Genomic DNA, 17,245 nt, shown 5'->3' with positions numbered 1-17,245 from the left:
AAAAGGCAGCCTTCTGAGAAAGCTGGCATGTGGGATTGCTAAGGGCAGAGTACACAGAAGCTGGTAAAAAGAGAGGAGGGTTCTGGATAGGACACCAGTGGTGTCAGTTACACCAACACCAGCACAAGCAGTAGGCATCCCCAGGTGCTCCCTCCTGGCTAGGCAGAAAGAAGCAGCTGCACCTGCGGTTAGCAAAAGCTGGGCCTACTCCTCACCCGCTGCCTGTGCCCATCCTCTCCTCATGCAGCACGTGAGGGCATGGAAGAGGGCACACTTTGTCGTTGCCGGACTTTGCATCTATTTGTATTTGGGCGGAAGTTTCCACTAATGGGTTATCACACCACCTGCAACACAGAGGAAAGCAGGGCTGTTCTAAAATCCACACGCATAAAGTGAGGGTGTCTGATGCAGAACATGCGCACGGGCTGAGCGCGGAGTTTACCACTTTATTAAAATTGTGATTGTTCACGTAAAGACTCAACCAGGTCACATATTAATAATTATCACTGACAATCTTTAACATCAGCCGAAGCCCACGAGTGAAGCAATATTACATCTCCCGGTCTCATTTATCTCACTGCTTATGGCCCCTCTGTGGTCAGCGCGCTGCGAGCTTGGCGGACATTTAATTATGAGCACATCATAAATGTAGCTGACAAGGCAGAGGCTGCCCGGGGATGCTCCTGGCAAGGGGGTCACTGTGCAAAGTACGGACTTGATGCACCTGACAACAGGGCCAAGCAAAGACCACTTGTCTACACTGTCCCTCTGCAACTGCCCACCCCTGGCAATGGGCAAGGGGCCCCCAGGGGTGGCGCCCGGTGCACCCGGTCCTCGTGGGTCCCTCTAACTTTAAGGTGTGCTGGCCACCTTGTCTTACAAACCTAAAGCCTGTGTGTTCTCTCCTGTCCGCTCAGCCCCGAGAGTCCCTTGGCTGACTAACCTCTGCCGTCAGTCTCCGACCATTTACCAACCCCTATCGGGGGTTGGCACCTTCTTTTATGAATTATTTTATGAATTTCTTCTCTTAGTGAATTTCCTTGGGGGTGAGCCTCCAGCCCACAGTGCCAGGGTCTAGGAAGCCCACCCTAGCCCACCCAACAGACCCCAGCGTCTCCCACTCAAAGCCCTCAGCTCTGATGGGGACAAAGGACCCTAAAGGTGCCAGGAGCACCCCACCACCCGCCCCCACGTGGGCAGTAAGCAGACTTGCACTGAATCAGAGGAGAACCCTGCGCGGAGCAGGCTTTGCATTTCCTTCCAATTAGCTGCTGTTCCGATGGGGTGGCCACCATGTGCCCTCATTAGGCCACACCTCCCTGCTCAGGCCCAGGCCCGGGGGATGCAGGAGGTGGCCAAGGGTCTGCTGCATCCCAGCCACCGCCCTTGCAGGGGCCCGGGGTCCCATCGCTCCGCCACCGCAGCAGGTTCACACAGAGAAGACAAAGCGTATAATCAGGGGCGCCGCAATGAAGGAGCTCTGAGGAGAAAGCTGAAAAGTAGCTATCATGTTGGCAGATAAATTCTACACACAATTATTCATTCCTAGCCTCTTGACATGTAGATTAATGAGTTTGATAACCCAGGCTTCTAAGAAGTAGATTCTACTGTGTTCGCCGGCTTTCTCCCCCTCTACCTACAAACAGCACACGGGTCTATGGAGGAAAAACAAATCGATACATTTGCAGTAGCCGTCACTGCTTTTTGTGATTGGAGCCCTACGTCAAAAATATGATGTGTCTTCTCCAAACTGCCTCTCTCCTTCCCGGGCTGGGAGAAGTTGGGGGGTGGCCCAGCAGACACTGGAGCGGACCGCGGGCCTCAAACCTTGGCCTCCGCCAGCATCCTGGGCCTTCCGTGGTGGGCAGGGTGTGGAGCATTTCCAAGTTCAATGACCCCAAGGGCAAGAGCCTTTCTCTGAAACAGCAGGGATCTGCAGGCCATCCTTTGGGTTGGAGTGGTTCTAGACAAGGCCCTGTCCGTCCCCACGTGGCACCAGGACACCCAGGCCAAGAAAGTGTCCTGGGGGAGAAAATACACACAGGGGGCAAGGGGTGGATTTCACTGAAGATCAGTGAACAACACTGCACTCTGGGATTTATTCCCTTGGATGAGTCCAGATCCTGGCAAACAGGAACTAGGTTCACTGGGCGCGTTTATCATCATGACTTGATTTTTATGCCATAATTGTCTTCCCCTCCCCCTATCCAGCAGTGGGTAAGAGTTTGGAAATATATTTTGAATACTGAAGAGTGAATTTCCTTGGTGTCCTCATGACCCACTTGGCAGAAGCCTCTAAGATCCTAACGCATTGAATTTCCTCTTCATCAGGGTTGGATGTTCTAAAAATAACACAGGTTTTTTTTGCGACAAGTTCAAAGAATATGGGCGGAAACAAATAACAAAGGTAATGTTTCTGCTGGCCCACGGCAATCATGGTTGAAAAGCTCTGTGCAGCCCATGGGACTTTTCCCCACATCCCAGCCTCTGCAGAGCCGGCTTCTCTGGGGCTGAGGCCAGTGTGTGAGAGGAGGAGAGTAGAGAGGAAGGGCATCCCCTGGCAAGCCCCTGGGATCACAAACCTGAACAGAGTTCAGCCTGGGCACTGGGTGGGCAGAGTCAGTGTCTGGGATCTTTGTGGATCCTGGGGGAGAGTAGGGACACATGGGGAGACATTAGCACAGGTGTTCGACATGGCACCTTCTTGTATTCTACAGGGATGAATAAAGCAAAAATTCTAGGGATGAATAAAGCAAAAATTCACCCAGCCCAGAAAACTCCAATGAGATTTTTGATGAGCAATGTGGACGACTGGCTTAAGCATTTGTGGACGGGTAACCCACTTTCTGTCTGCTTCCAAACAGATACCTGTAAGCTACGCAAGAAAGGTCAAGTCTCCCTATTCAAGTAGACTTGTGCAGAATCAAGGTATCTCAAGTGCATGGTCTCAGTGACAGTATGGCCAAGTTTAGCAAATAAAAATTCAGGATGCCTGGTGAAATTTCAATTTCACATAAACAAATAAAGTTTTTAGCATAAATATGTCCCCCAATATGTATAACATGTATTTTTAAAGTACTGTTAGGAAACACTAAAATAATATACTACAGGGAAAAATTTAATATTAGCGTATTGCATATGTGTTTGAAACAGAAAATGATTAGTTATCTGAAATTCAGGTTTTAGTTTTGGTTTTGGTTTTTAGTTTTCTGAAATTCAAATTGAACTGAACATCCTGGATTTCATCTGGCAATCCCTTTAGGGGTGTTTCTGTGAAAGTGCTCTGGACAGGACCAGGGTGTGACCAGAGAGCAAAGAGCAAAAGAGCAGAACTCCAAACTCAGGACCACCACACACACAGGTGGTGCTCCCCCCACTCCTCCATCCAGGCTCTCCTCACACTCTGCCTTCCCCTGAGCCCAGAGCCCAAATCACCAGAGTAAATGAGAAACCACCACATCTAGATTCTGCAGTGGTGCCTATGAGACCTGAAACTGGGCGTCAATCTCAGGCTGGATACCAAGGCAGGACCATGAAAAGATTAGGACCCCCCCGCCAGAGTTCTCCCTTCGTGCTCCCAAAATGTGGAGCCTCAGCAACCCCCCACGACCTGGCTGTGGCTTTTTCTAGACAACGGTGCAAGTTCGGAAGTCCTCCTCTCCCACCTGGCCTGGCAGCCATCCCAGAACAGAAAAACATAATGCACTTGGGGAGGAGGGGGGAGCCAGCCCTGCTTTCTTTTTCAAATCAATTACGGCCAGACTGACTCATCTTCTCTCATAGACCAGAAAGTCTCACATCTTGTTGCTTCTTAATCATATGGAAACCTAAATATAGACATGTCTGCAGAAGGACAAGCCTGAGGAAACCAGTGTCCTCGTTCTCCCCAGGGAAAGCTTGGTTCTCACTCTTTTCTTCTGAATTGCTGGTGCTAGGCTGCCAGCAAGATTCGGTGCAGGACAGGGTCCTCCCTCGGCAGCAATCCTGTTCCAGTGGACCGGGCGGGGACCCTTCAGAGTCATAGCGTAACACAACCTGGCTCCGTGTCAGCAGCTGCACCTGGGTCCTGCACACACCCCTCGCTCCCCTCTGAACACATCTCCAGCTTCCAGCCATCATGATAGTGGCGTAGTGACAGGGCCACGAGGCATCTTGGCCGCATCACACAGAGCACCTTTGCCAAAGAGCTTGTTCCCTCCCATCTGCCCTTGAGTATCAGCCCAGCACCAGAGAGTCCCAAGGAGATTCCTACAGCAAAGTCCTGCTGAGCACTCAGCACACCCATGCACCCCCCGCCCCGGCACCCAGGAGACAGTGGGACCCATGCAGCAACAGGCTTTCCCACATTTTCTGCATCTGAGTGCTCCTTCCCTACATTCAATGCTGGGAAATAGCTCCAAAGATGCCTTTTTCTCGGAAACTGCTCAATACCATTCAGGAAGGGTCTTTGGGCCCCAGGGCTCTGAAGGCTGGGGGAAAGCAGCAAACTGTGTTGAAGAGAACACAGATGTGGATGAGACAAGCATCCATACAGTCTGGCAGATGTTAGCGTGTCCACGGAAAAAGGTTTTAGAAGAGATCAAAGTCACACAAGACTAGCCACTAAATGCCTTTCCAAAGCACAATGACAAATTAAGCCGTGAGAATAATGAGACCAGGGAGAGAAGCCAATAGCCCTGCAGTCCCCAGAGCAAGGTGAGTGGGGGCAAATGCAGGACTGCACCCCCCAGGGACCGCGTGACCCTGTGCAGCAGGCAACCTGAGCAACAGGACAGGGATACCCCTCCTCCACCTCCATGGCTTGCCCAGAACACATCCCTCGACTACAGGCCCACACCTGGCAGCTCACAGTCCTCCACACAGCCCACAGTCTGATTTGATTTGCAGAGTAGTTTGAAAATATTTGAAATCATTGCCAATGTTTAAAAATCAGGAAATTTCACAGGAAAAATCCAGATTTCTGGTTTCCCTTAAAAAAAAATCAGAAGATTCAAAAAAAGAAAAAAAATCAGGAGATTCTATGATCATGGGGCTGTGTTCATCCAGCTGTCAGGAACCAAGGAACAGCCACCCACTTAGACAGGCACACGCTTGCCAGCTGTCTGTGGTCCCCAAGCTCGCTAGAGTGAGATGCCTGCTCTGTGGGACAAGGGAGGCCCTGCCCTTGGTCCCCAAGACCACAGCAGGAACACAGAAAACTTCTCCCCTCCCCAGTGGTTCCCCCCTTCCCACCCATCAGAAGAACCATCATTCAAAGCCATAATGACAGGTTTGCTCCCTTTAGATCCCCCGTGACCTGAGATTTACCACCTACAACCATCCTAGCAGCATCAATTAATAAGACAAACAACTCCAGAGTCTTGGAAACCATCTAGAAAATAAATGAAGTGAAAGAACCACTTTAGACAAAACTGGAACAAAGTCACACCCAAGGTCCAAGATAACAGTGAAGGTAAGAGTTACATACCCATTTCACAGACTGTGTAAACTGATGTCACAGGCCCATCTCCCCCTGACTGTTTTTCTTAACTTTCAGGATAATTGGCCCACCAATGGGGGTGGAGAGGAGGGAAGTTTCATCACTGGGTTAAGTGTCAAAGGGGGAAAAAAGTTCTGATTGGTTGATTCAGGAATTGGGATTCTGGGCAGAGCTTTACAAAAGGATAATGTATCTTTAAGCCTAGGTGCCCTTCAGGGAATGTATTGGATAAATGTCTTCTGAAAAGCCTGTAAATATTCCATTGCCTCACTGTCATTACTACCATGAAATGATAATGAAGCATGAAAGAAATATAATTCCATATTCAGATGACAGCATTAGCCTCCATAAGCAAACTGAAATATTTATTAGTAAAATGTTCAGTATCTACGCCTGTAATCTAAAAAAAGGACAAAAATGTTTTATAATAAAAAAGAGATTGAATGCAGAGGTAAAATCTGGTTGGCTGATTTTATTGCTTATTATTAAATCCTGGCAAAACAATTATTTTTTTCTTTTCATTAGTAAGACACCCAAATTAAAACTATGCCCTCCGGCTGCAAGGTTTACAGTAGTGATTAAAAACAAGGGATTGTGATGCATGGGGCTTTTGACAATAGCATAATCAAATTCATTCATATTGTTCAATCTTTCACTGACAAATATTTTTACAGTGAAATATACCAAACAAAGAATCACATACAACAACTATCAATACAGAGAAATTAGGAAACCTTGTTATTATTTAAAGAGCGAAGTGATACAACGTTGCTATAATCTTGAATACAAACATTATAGTGTAGTTAATTAGGGTAATTATTGCCTAAATTGTGCTTAATTGTCTTATAGTGAATAGGATGTGTGAATGAAGCTTTTTGAGCCTTTTACAATACAAAAGTGCCGCCAAACTATTTAGTTATAATTTAGTAAGTTTTGATAGTATTTCCTATAGGTCGGGAAATACATCTGAATACACGCTAAGAGATAAACACCAGCCATAGGCCTTGACCTCTGTTTCACCTTACTGAAAAAGAGGCATAAGAGAATCATTTAGTACACCAGCTTTGCAGCGCACTCCCGGACACAGAGCACATTCCTTTAAGGAAAAGGGAGAGAGAGGGAAAAAAAAAAAAAAAACAGGTCTTTGAAGTGAATGAAAAATTAGAAATTCAAGTGACCACGATCAATTCTGAAACACTGCACAAAATTAATTACAGTTTTGCATCAGAAGCAAGAATGTAGTTTTCAGACAGTCGGTGTCATTTATCTCGAGCTACACAATATACAAGGCGATTAAAAAGCCAAATCTGTCCCCACCTCCCAAGTCTGAGGCCTCTCAGAGGCTGTGAAGTACAAATGATTAAGTCCAAATTATGCAAGGGATTGTGCGGACGCTCCAGCCTGAATGGAGTGTGTGGCAAGTCACAGAAGCTGGAGAAGGACAGGTTTGCGGCTCTTTATCAAAATCCAGTCTGGTCACCACTGACGGAATCCAGATAAATTGCACAGAGATCTGACAGTGGCTGCAGAAAGCTAGCTCTGCAAAATCCAAATCTCTCATTTCTATGTGTTTTTAATTGCTTGCCTTAAATTTGCATTTTTATACAATTGGTTTAAAGGATTTATTCTATTCTATAGGCCACTCTGACCAAATTGCTTCCCATTTCACATGGAGTTGCAGAACCATCTTGGGAGGAGCGGCGGGGATGGGGGAGAGATTTGGCTTTTGAAATGCCTTTAACAAGAAAGCTCAATGTCCAAAGGAGTTCCGCAGCCCTCTCTGGCCCTCGAGACTAGCCCAAGAGGCCATCAGAGCCCAGGTGGCCCACAGATGCCCAGACCCTTTGTCCCCAGAAGAAGCTCAACAAGCAAATACCCCAGAAGGAAACCCAGCCACACCCTCCCTCCTTCCGGGGACCCACACTCATTAGCCCCCCTTTGGAAAAGGCAGGACGTGCATGTGTTCAAAATACATCTTATTCTGTTGTCAAAACTAAGTCAGTATTAGAAAGGCTGACAGATTTTTCCCGACTCCAAGAAACCACACATGGTGTGTCACACACACACACACACACAACACACACGCACACGCACACGCACAAGCTGGGTGCCTGCTTCATTTAACCCTGCATTCGTAACCGACTTATTAACACCAGAGATTGCCAAGTGAGAAACTGTCATTTTAAGATTTGCAAATTGAGCCTCACCTAATGAACTCTTAGATTCTGAGCAACCGCCTCGAGGTGCTGGTGAAACCCCAAACTGCCCTCAACCAGCTATGCCTTACTAAGCTGTACCTGACTTCAGCCGGGTCCTCACCACCTGTCTCTGCTGAATCCCCCCATCCTTATCCTTGAAGATCTCTTAAACACATCTGGAGATGTTGGGTCACAGCAGCTTCTCTTCACCCCACTCTCATCTGAGCAAGTCTGTTTATCCCCATGGTCTCATGAGCAAATGACTGCTGGGCCCATGAAGGTCACAGAAAGAGAAAGACTGTTTAGGAAGAAACTATCTCCTGCTCCCTCTTTGGGGAAAGACATGGAAACAGATAGTCCTTCACCTCCTGTGCGAAACCCACAATGCGAGCACAGTATAGACAGCGTCTGACTCTGTTCCCCCATTTCAGGGACACTAGGGGGCAGTGGGGACTGTGGCTAACTTGAAACACCTAATCCCTTTGAAGGGGGGCAGCTGTAGCCCTGTTCGAATAGACAGTCCTGCAAAGAAAAACCGCTCCACATGGCCAGATAGTCTGAATTTTATATGAAAGCTGGAAATCTGGACGTTTTCTGACAATTTCTTCGTTTTTTTTAAACGTTGGTTCCCTTTTTTAAAGTAAACAAAAGAACTACTCTGCTGGCTAAATAAAAAAATACTCCGGTGGCCAAATCCAGCCCAGGGCTCCCAGCTTGTGGCTTCAGGCCCACACCCAGGATGGATATAAGCATTATCATTGCTGAACGTTATAAAGGAGACATGTTAGACCACCCCCTCCCCCAAACCCCTGGTCAAAAGGACACTGGAACAGCAGAGCCTGAATTCCTCCCACCCCTTGCACTAGTCATTCCCCAAGAGCACAACAGAGTGACCAAGAACACTCATGACCTAGGAGGTCCTGTGGGTTTTGGCCCAGCTCAGGGTCCATTCCCACATTGCATTCAGGTTCTAGAACCAACCTTGGTTCACTTTCCTTTTTTTCCTAATCAGTGGGCTTATGGAGAAGTTAGATACATGCCTAAAAACCTGTGAGTCCAAGATGTGCACTCAAGTGTACAGGCCCTGACCACCCCTAGCCCCTGGGCGGGCCGGACTCCAGTGTGTGTAAGGCCAGCTTCCATGCCTCTGCTCCTGCCGGCTGTGCTGTACTCCCTCTCTAGACGGACTTGCCCACCACCCCAAGCAGCTCAATGGCATGTATTAGAGAGAGAAAGATGTGCTCAGCAACTGTGGGGTACCCCTCAAGCTGCTTCCTGCTGGTGCCCATCAGTAACCCTTTATAGAGTGAGGAGGGAGGGAAGGTGTTGGGCTGGGTTCCCAGCCCAATGTCTCCCAAAGCAACTGATAACTCACTGCTGATTGCTAGAAAACACTCAGCTCCCACCCCCTGGCTTCTCCCGTCCTAGCTCTCCTGACCCTCTGAGAGCTACGGCAGCAATTACAGGAACTCAGGGGTCTCTGCAGAGCACCTTGTTCACACCCTGAATCAGTTATGCTCCACCTTGGGCTAAGCAAACAAGCAGAACCCAAACCACACAGTTGCCCTGGTACCTTGGGCGAGTCATAGGAGCCCAGAGCTTCTAGAAAAGCTGGTGCATCTAGAAAGATAGTTTATTCCATCTGCCTTACAGGTGCTGGAATAATTAAATCTGCTGTTCATAAATGTCAAAGAACCGAATGAATATTCAGGATGAGTCCTTGCTCTTTTTAGGCTTATGCGACCGTTTAGACAGTGAGCAAAGACTAGGGTCAGCCTCGAGCCACAGACCTCCCACCTCAGGATAGCCATGCAAGGCCCTTTTGAACTGTTACCTGGTTGGTCCAAGTCAGGTAAGCATCTGACTCTTGGTTCCAGCTCAGGTCATGATCTCAGGGTCCTAAGATTAAGCCCTGCATTGGGCTCAGCACTTGGCATGGAATCTGCTTAATATACAAATGTAGTGATCCCAAGGGGCACATGCACCTGAATGTTTATAGCAGCAATGTCCACAATAGCCCAACTATGGAAAGAACCTAGATTTCCATCAACAGATGAATAGATAAAGATGTGGTATATATACACAATGGAATACTATGCAGCCGTCAAAAGAAATGAAATCTTGCCATCTGCAATGATATGGATGGAAATAGAGGGTATTATGCTGAGCCAAATAAGTCAATCAGAGAAAAACAATTATCATATGATCTCCCTGATATGAGGAATTTGAGAGGCAGAGTGAGGCGGCTGGGTGGTAGGGAAGGAAAAATGAACCAAGATGGGACTAGGAGGGAGGCAAACCATAAGAGACTCTTAATCTCAAAAAACAAACTGAGGGTTGCTGGGAGTAGGGACAGGGTGGTTGCGTTATGGACATTGGGGAGGGTATGTGCTATTGTGAGTGCTGAGAAGTGGATAAGCCTGACGATTCACAGAACTGTACCCCTGGGGCAAATAATACATTATATGTTAATAAAAATAGTTTTTATAAAAAGATGGTCTCGGGGCGCCTGGGTGGCTCAGTGGGTTAAGCCTCTGCCTTCGGCTCAGGTCATGGTCTCAGGGTCCTGGGATCGAGCCCCGCATCAGGCTCTCTGCTCAGCAGGGAGCCTGCTTCCTCCTCTCTCTCTGTCTGCCTCTCTGCCTACTTGTGATCTCTGTCTGTCAAATAAATAAATAAATCTTTAAAAAAAAAAAAAAAGATGGTCTCTCCCTCTGCCCATCTTAAATAAAGAAATACAATCTCTTCTTTTTAGAAAATGAAATCAATAAAAAGTAAAATAATCATAGTAATTTTTAAAAAAGAAAGAAACTCCCTCTGTAAGAGTTTCAAGATGCATTTAGTAGGCTCTGGTTGGGGAAAGGGGGAACATAAGAAAATTAGAGCATCTGGTTCCTACCGTCAGGAGCTTGTAATCTATGCGGTGCAGGGATGGTGGTGGGATACAGGCTGTGAGGCCCAGGCACCTGCAAGTCCAGGTTCACAGGCAAGGGCTGCAGTCCTGACTGCCCCTGCCTGGGAAATCAATTCCCAAAGGCTCCTCCCAGAATCAAAAATAGGGAGCCATTACTTTTGATGCTTCTGTCATTTGAATCTCGTGAAAATAAACACTCACCTTCCTCCAGGTGGGGAGAGGCCCAGGGAGGAGCCCCTTTCATCTGCACATCCCCAGGTGACTGTGAGGGGAAGGAATCTCCGTCGGTTCACTGCGCCAAGCCACCTGGGTTGTTGTGCCAACAAAATGAGATGGCATTTGAGAAAGGGCCTTATAAGTGATCAGTATTATGAACTATTCTGGTTTTGTCGTCATCCAAGGGATTATATTCTATAAGCTCAAAGTACTAAAGAGAAAACAGAAGGGTTGGCTTTGGGAATCTATGAATCAGAGAGCTCAGGGTTTAACAACTTAAGAAAGCATTTTTTATGATATCACAAGTTTGAGTGAGTTCAGGCAATATTTATCTACAACATTTTTTTCACTCTGCATCATGATTTAAGCTGCAAGAATTCACTCTGTGAAATTAACAGAATGTCTGTCTTGCCGTGGATTACACAAAATTGGAACCAATTGACATCCACGTTAATACCTCCAAACCACCCCTCCTGACAGGACAGGATGCTGTGAATTCAGTTGAATAAGCAAATTCTCTTCCAGGCAGGAAAAGACAATCCTTCCCTGCATACCCCATTCACCCTCTCAAGCAATACCCCTTGTAGAGTCAGAATCAGAGTGTGGACTTACAATGAGGAAATGGAGGATCAGAGAGGTGGAGTGACTTACAGAAAATCTCACAGCAAGTTAGTGACCAATGTGAGATGAGAATGCCACTCTAGGGCTCGCTCTCTGGTCCCCAGAGTGGAAGAGCCCTGAATATCTCCGTGTTCACAGGGGCTTTGCTAGACCTCGGAGGAGGGAAAGGTCTGCCATCCTCAGACATGAGGGCGCTACCTGCCTGACTGGAACTCCTGAGCTCCCTCTGAGCTCCCCCATGTGGCTGGGTGTGCTGGAGGAATCACACTCAGAAGCATGCAAAGGCATCTGCAGGGTTAGAAGGGGAAACTCCAGCAGAATGTTCTCAAGGCCTTCAGAAAACATGGGGGGAACAAATCTCAAATTACAGGAAAACTTGCTTGAACATAGCTGTTTAGAGGTTGTATGCGTGGTCATCTCTGAAAAATTCCAGAAGAAAGAATACCCCATCTCAATTACAGAGAGATGCTCAGAGATAAAGTTCACAGGGTATTTTTATCGGCCCTGTCCTTGGCAATGTACCTTAGAGAGACTCAAAATGACAATGCAAATAGGATGATTTTCATTTCAAATTAGCTATTGGATCCCTCACAATCCAAAGCTTAGTCTTCTAGGAGAACATGTGTTGCCAGAAGCAATGCATCACATTGTTAAATAAGAGCCAAATAAGTTTCATTAGAAAAGAGAAAGATCCAGGGGTCATAGTGGGCCACTACTGATGAGTAGTAGGGATCGTGAGGCAAAGTGGAAAGAAACTCAACCCTAGAGTCCAAGGCCCTACTGTGCAACCAACCTTGGACAGTCCTTTCTTTAGGTTTCCATTTTTTTAAACCCTAAATGGAAGTTAAATAATATCCCTTCCATCTTCCTCTCAAGGTTGGTTTGGGTGCTCAAAAGATAGAACACAGGTGACAGCATTTGGAAAGCCTGAGGCAGCACACATGCATCAGGGTTTCCTGCTGACGTGCTGTTCTTCAGGACTAGCAAAATTATAGAGTTAATCCCTCTTAATGTGGTTTTGACACTTATTTTAAGAAGAAACTTAAGAATATTTGCAATGTGGAATTTTCCCTGTGTTCTTCCTTTTACCCTTTAAAATAGGAACTATGTGAGTAACTGTGGTTTCAATCATAATAATAGCTATCATTAAAATCACAGAGCTCACTCCCAGCCCACACATGGAGAGAGTCAGCTTCTGCAGGTCAGCATAAATTGTAGGGTCAGATTGAGGCCCAGCCTTGGCAGAAGTAGAGAAAGGAGAGGGTCTGTGCGCACTGTCCGGTCTGTCACCCTCTCGGGCGCTGCAAGATGGGAGCCCACAGGGCAAGAAGAGAGGTGCCCCTGCTGATGGCCGGACAGCCCCAGACATTCAGGTGAGGCCAACCCAGACCATCCATTGCCTGGAGCCCTCCAGCTCTCTACACGTGTGTGTGAGCAAGCCTAGCAGAAACCATGAGACTGGCAAAGGCAGTAGAATTGCCTAGCAACCCCCAGAATAGTGGTTTCTTTAAGGCACAGGTTTGAGGGTGTTTGTTACACAGCAGTGCCTAAGACATCTGTCAAACAACCTCATCCTGCAGGTGAAGAGATGGGCCCAGAAAACCTCCCTGCTCTCCCCTGTGCAACCTCAGCCTCTCTGACCCATTCCCCTTGAAGACTCTAGAGTGACAGCTCCAAATGCAAATGTCACCATGTCTCTGGCTCCCCAGGATCCTGCATGGATCCTCGGCACCCCAGAACTGCCCACACTCTTCCTCACCTGGCAGCCCTGGACCCAACCTTCCACCTCTGCCTTTCCAGATGAATTCCGTAGCAGGAGTCCTCAGCCCACTGTCAGTGGCTCTCCAAGGACAAAGCCTCCTCAAGCCTGGTGCTAAAGGGAGCAAAGCTCCTGGAGAGATGAAGGCAGCTGTCCCCATGCTGCCTCAGACTGGGATGTTGGCCCTCGATGCACCCTCCCACCCCCACCTCCACTGCCACTGCTTCCTGTACTGTCACTCGGCATCTGCTCTGTCACTGGAGTTCTGTCCCCAGAGATCGGGGCCTCTTCCTCACCTTAGGACACCCCACACAGCCAGGCGTTGGGTCTCGGGTTCCAGGGGCACGGGTGAGAATTTGCTGTGGCTGCTGGTGGTGATACTTACTAGCCCTAGAAGTGTCACACAAGGAGGATTGGGAAGGCATGACAAAATTGAAAGCACCGAGTTCAAGTCATGCCCCTTTTGCTTTCCACCCTGTGATCAAGGGGCAGGATGCCTACCAGTTCAGACTCCCAGTTTCCTTGTTTACAAAACGGAGCTGAGGAATCTTGCCTGATCCATGGGGATACTGTGAGAGCTGAAAGTAACTGCAGGTTCGTCTAGACCATAGCTAGCTGGACAGGCTGATGGTTTAGCATGCTCACTACAACCACCACTATGTAACAGCAAGGCCCACCCTCTACATCCAGCCCAGAGCTAACACGCCCTGCCCACCAAGGGCAATTTGCACTGGGCATACCCATGTACACCCACTCCTGCCTCTCCCCACAGGGAAAGGCCATCCAGCATCGCTGGTGAGGGGAGGCCACTATGTCTCTCCGCTTCTTTCATTTGATTTCAGAAATCTGCAGGAGGTGGCCCCCAGAATGGAGGTGGATTCTCTTCCCCACCACATTTTGGAAAGGCACCCTCCTCCCGCACCCCGACCCAAAGCAGGGACTCTGGGGTAATCAAAGGTTTAACCACACCTTGACCCATTTCACAGATCTAAGCAATCCTCAAAACCACATCTCTAGTCATGGGGAACATGCATCATAATCCTTTAAAAAGGAAGGCCTATCCTAGACTCAGCCTGCCAAGCCTGATGGCACAGATGACAGCAGTCCCTAGGAAGTGGGGGTTCAAGATCCTTGAACCCCCAGCCCTGCCTGCACTGTGTGTGCAGCCCCGGCTCCCAAGCTTCACTCCCTAAACCTTCCACCACGTGCTTGGTGGCATCACAGGGACTGTGAGGCGCTGCCTTGGAAAAATGGAAATGCAATTGTCCGGCCAATAAAAAGCATTCCTGTATGTAATCCCTGTAATAGATTTTTAAATTCTCAGTGCTGACACACTGTTATGTGTTCACGGTTATTATCTGTCCACTTCCAAACCTTAAGAGGTTAGATTGTTTAAAGATTTGTTAGCTATGAACTGCTTAAAGAAGGCAAAGTATAAACTCCTGGCTAATTGAAAAATAGCATTTTATCAGATTCTCCTCTGATATTATATTGTAATGGTCGTACTTAGAGCACTCTCAATACTTCAATAAGTGGGGAAATTAAAAAAATAACATCTTCAGGGCTTTGCAGAAAATGTGGCTGTTACCAATTTATACTGCTTTTTTAACCATTATTTCCGTATATTTCCCACAATGCCTCGGATCCGAAGCAAACAGAAACTGAGTGATTACCCCAAAGTGTGCTAGATGAACTGGAAAAAGTCTATTCAAACAAAGCTCATTAGTTCTGATACCTCCAGGGCTATGACAAATTAAGCGCTGGTGAGTGTGCTTGCAGACAAAAGGAGGATGGCAAAAACTAGGGCTTAGCTAGGCACTGTGTCAATAAATTCCCCTGAAAAAGGTAAAAATTACAATTGGAGCTAAAATGGAATCCCTTTAAGGAGCATGTACAAAATAGATCATCCCTTCTTTCTTAAGTACATCTGTGAGCCCGCCTGTGATGAATTACTGCAGCCGGGAAGTGGCCACTCCAGAGGGCTTGCCTGGCCAGGTGCACCTCTCAGCCGCTGGCTGCTCCACGGCTTCGCCCTCACACTGCCAGCGCCCAGACTTGGCCCCGCCCCGAGGAGGGCAGGAAAGCTGGGCCAGACTCCATGAGCAGAGTGTGCACACTTTCAAAGCTGCAGAGCTGGGATCGGCTTGCCCCCTGGTCTCCAGGCCAGCAGCCCCTGGGTCCTGAAGGGTTCCACAACCTTAAGGTAACCTTGCATTCCCAACCAAAAGAGAAGCGTGCAGTATTACCTGGTTGACGAATCCATTTACATGGAGAACCTTAGAAAATCCTGAAAAGTAGTTGTATTCATAATGAATCTGGCACAAAAAGGCTTTGGTAATTATTTATCGAATGAATGAACAAATGAGGGTAGGGCTATCTGATGAGGGAGTAAGACTGGGTCTGGGTGCTATCCTTGGGTTTTCTGGAGGATGTGGTGGCCCCATATGCCCAGCTGGCAAAGGGTACTTCACTGTGCATTCTGACCTCATTGGCAGAATTTCTGCACCACAGAGAATCACAGCCTGACACTAATTCCCAAACCAACAACTTGGGGAAAACCTCAGAGAGCACCTAGTCCCCAGGCCAAGAATTACAAATCTGACCCACAGAGTTTTTGCCCCATACAGTGCTGTTCTTCCTTTTTATTTGAAACACTTGCCACTTAAAAATTTGGAGATTTCTCACAAACGTTCAAATTCCCAGATTCTCCAGGCCCAACTGGGCCAACTGGGCCCATAATGCCATGTGGTATAGAAGGCCAGGATAGGACTGCAGGTGCCCCATTTAGCAAGGATGCTCATGTCAGTTTGCCGGCCCCTCCCAGCACACCGCACCCAAGTATTTCACCAACCCGGCATCTATGTGCACAGCCTCTGGTCTAGTCAATAGCAGACTTGGCAAAAATATGGCCCAGGCCCCCAGAGTGTCCCATGGCAATGCCAGGGTTAGACACCAAGCCTCAAGGTTCTCAGTGTCACACTCCCTGGAAGCATCTACTACCCTATCCCCAGGAAAGTGAATTCTTCCCCCCTTTGTTTTGACTTCTATGCTTTGTTCATATTTCTCTCAATGTCCCAGCCAGCCACCCATTTAGACAGGCAGGGACCAACTTTTGAGCCGCATTCTCTCATGCAATCATCTGTGTGTGGTCCTGCCACTAACCCTGGATGCTGAGCCACTAAGAGCAAGGCAAGCGCAGAGACACCTCTGTCTACAGTGTCTGGTGCATGGTACATCCTCAGCAAAATCCCTATGTCCCTTTCATCACACAGCGTCAAGGCATCCTTCAGGTTCTAGGTCCCAAATCTTGATGCATGCATGTAGTAACGAAGCCCAAGACCACCATGAACCCCAGCCTCTTCCAACACTTGACTCTCCACTCCAAGTCCCTTTTCTCATATAAACCCCCACACTGAGGGTTAGCTTAGGCCCACTGAGGCTACCAGGGGAAACATCTGTGGACCCCAGAAGGTTCATCCACCCAGGAAGGCAGGGAAATTACTTCCTTCCTTGTGATCCCCCTGCTTTGTGTACATGTTCCTTACATCTCCAGACCCAAAGACATGGAGGGGCAGTTCTTCTCGAGCTGACATAAGATCTTACCTGCACGTGAACTTGTGGTTGCCCCTTGTAACTCTGCCTTAGCACGATGTGGCTGTGGCATGGAGGCAGGTGCTCATGGGGGCCACACGGGAAGCACAGAGCAGGACGGGTGGGCACCCGTGATTGTGAGACTGCAGCACCGTGAAATGACTCTGTGCTCCATACCACCGTCCCCTGGGCAGACAGTTCGATGCAAAGCCTCTCCTGTTAAAAACAAGAGCACAGTGGAGTCAGATTGTTTACTTTTGTCTCTCAAAAGCTGATAAACAGGTGGGGAGAAAGTAGGAATCCTGTGCCATCCAGGTGTTCCCATCACCTCATCAAAACTGGTCTAAGGAAGAGGAAAAGTCAGAGGGGACAACAGGGTGGGGCCCACGGCCTGCGTGGGTGTCTGAGCAGGACCCATGTTCCTGCCTAACCTGGTCTTCATGTGCTCCAATGCCCTGTAGAGCTCA

The 17,245-nt window shown here is 48.0% G+C and overlaps 1 protein-coding gene across 1 annotated transcript in view; it reads right to left on the bottom strand.

Moving 5' to 3' along the window:
* Positions 1 to 233: 233 nt before the first annotated feature.
* LOC132004952 (uncharacterized) overlaps positions 234 to 17,245 on the bottom strand; it is a 123,120-nt gene continuing 106,108 nt past the window's right edge. Inside the window, exons 5-7 of the mRNA XM_059381618.1 lie at positions 16,791 to 16,994; positions 10,793 to 10,897; positions 234 to 344 (exon numbers count right to left, since the gene is read on the bottom strand). Of these exons, the coding sequence (XP_059237601.1) occupies positions 16,829 to 16,994 (166 nt within the window). The 3' untranslated portion in view covers positions 234 to 344; positions 10,793 to 10,897; positions 16,791 to 16,828. The remainder of the gene's footprint in view (positions 345 to 10,792; positions 10,898 to 16,790; positions 16,995 to 17,245) is intronic.

This window comes from Mustela nigripes, chromosome 17 (assembly GCF_022355385.1).
Source record: "Mustela nigripes isolate SB6536 chromosome 17, MUSNIG.SB6536, whole genome shotgun sequence".
NCBI classification, from domain to species: Eukaryota; Metazoa; Chordata; class Mammalia; order Carnivora; family Mustelidae; genus Mustela; species Mustela nigripes.
The sequence above is the reverse complement of the archived record's forward strand: the minus strand, read 5'-3'. Positions and strand labels throughout refer to the sequence as shown.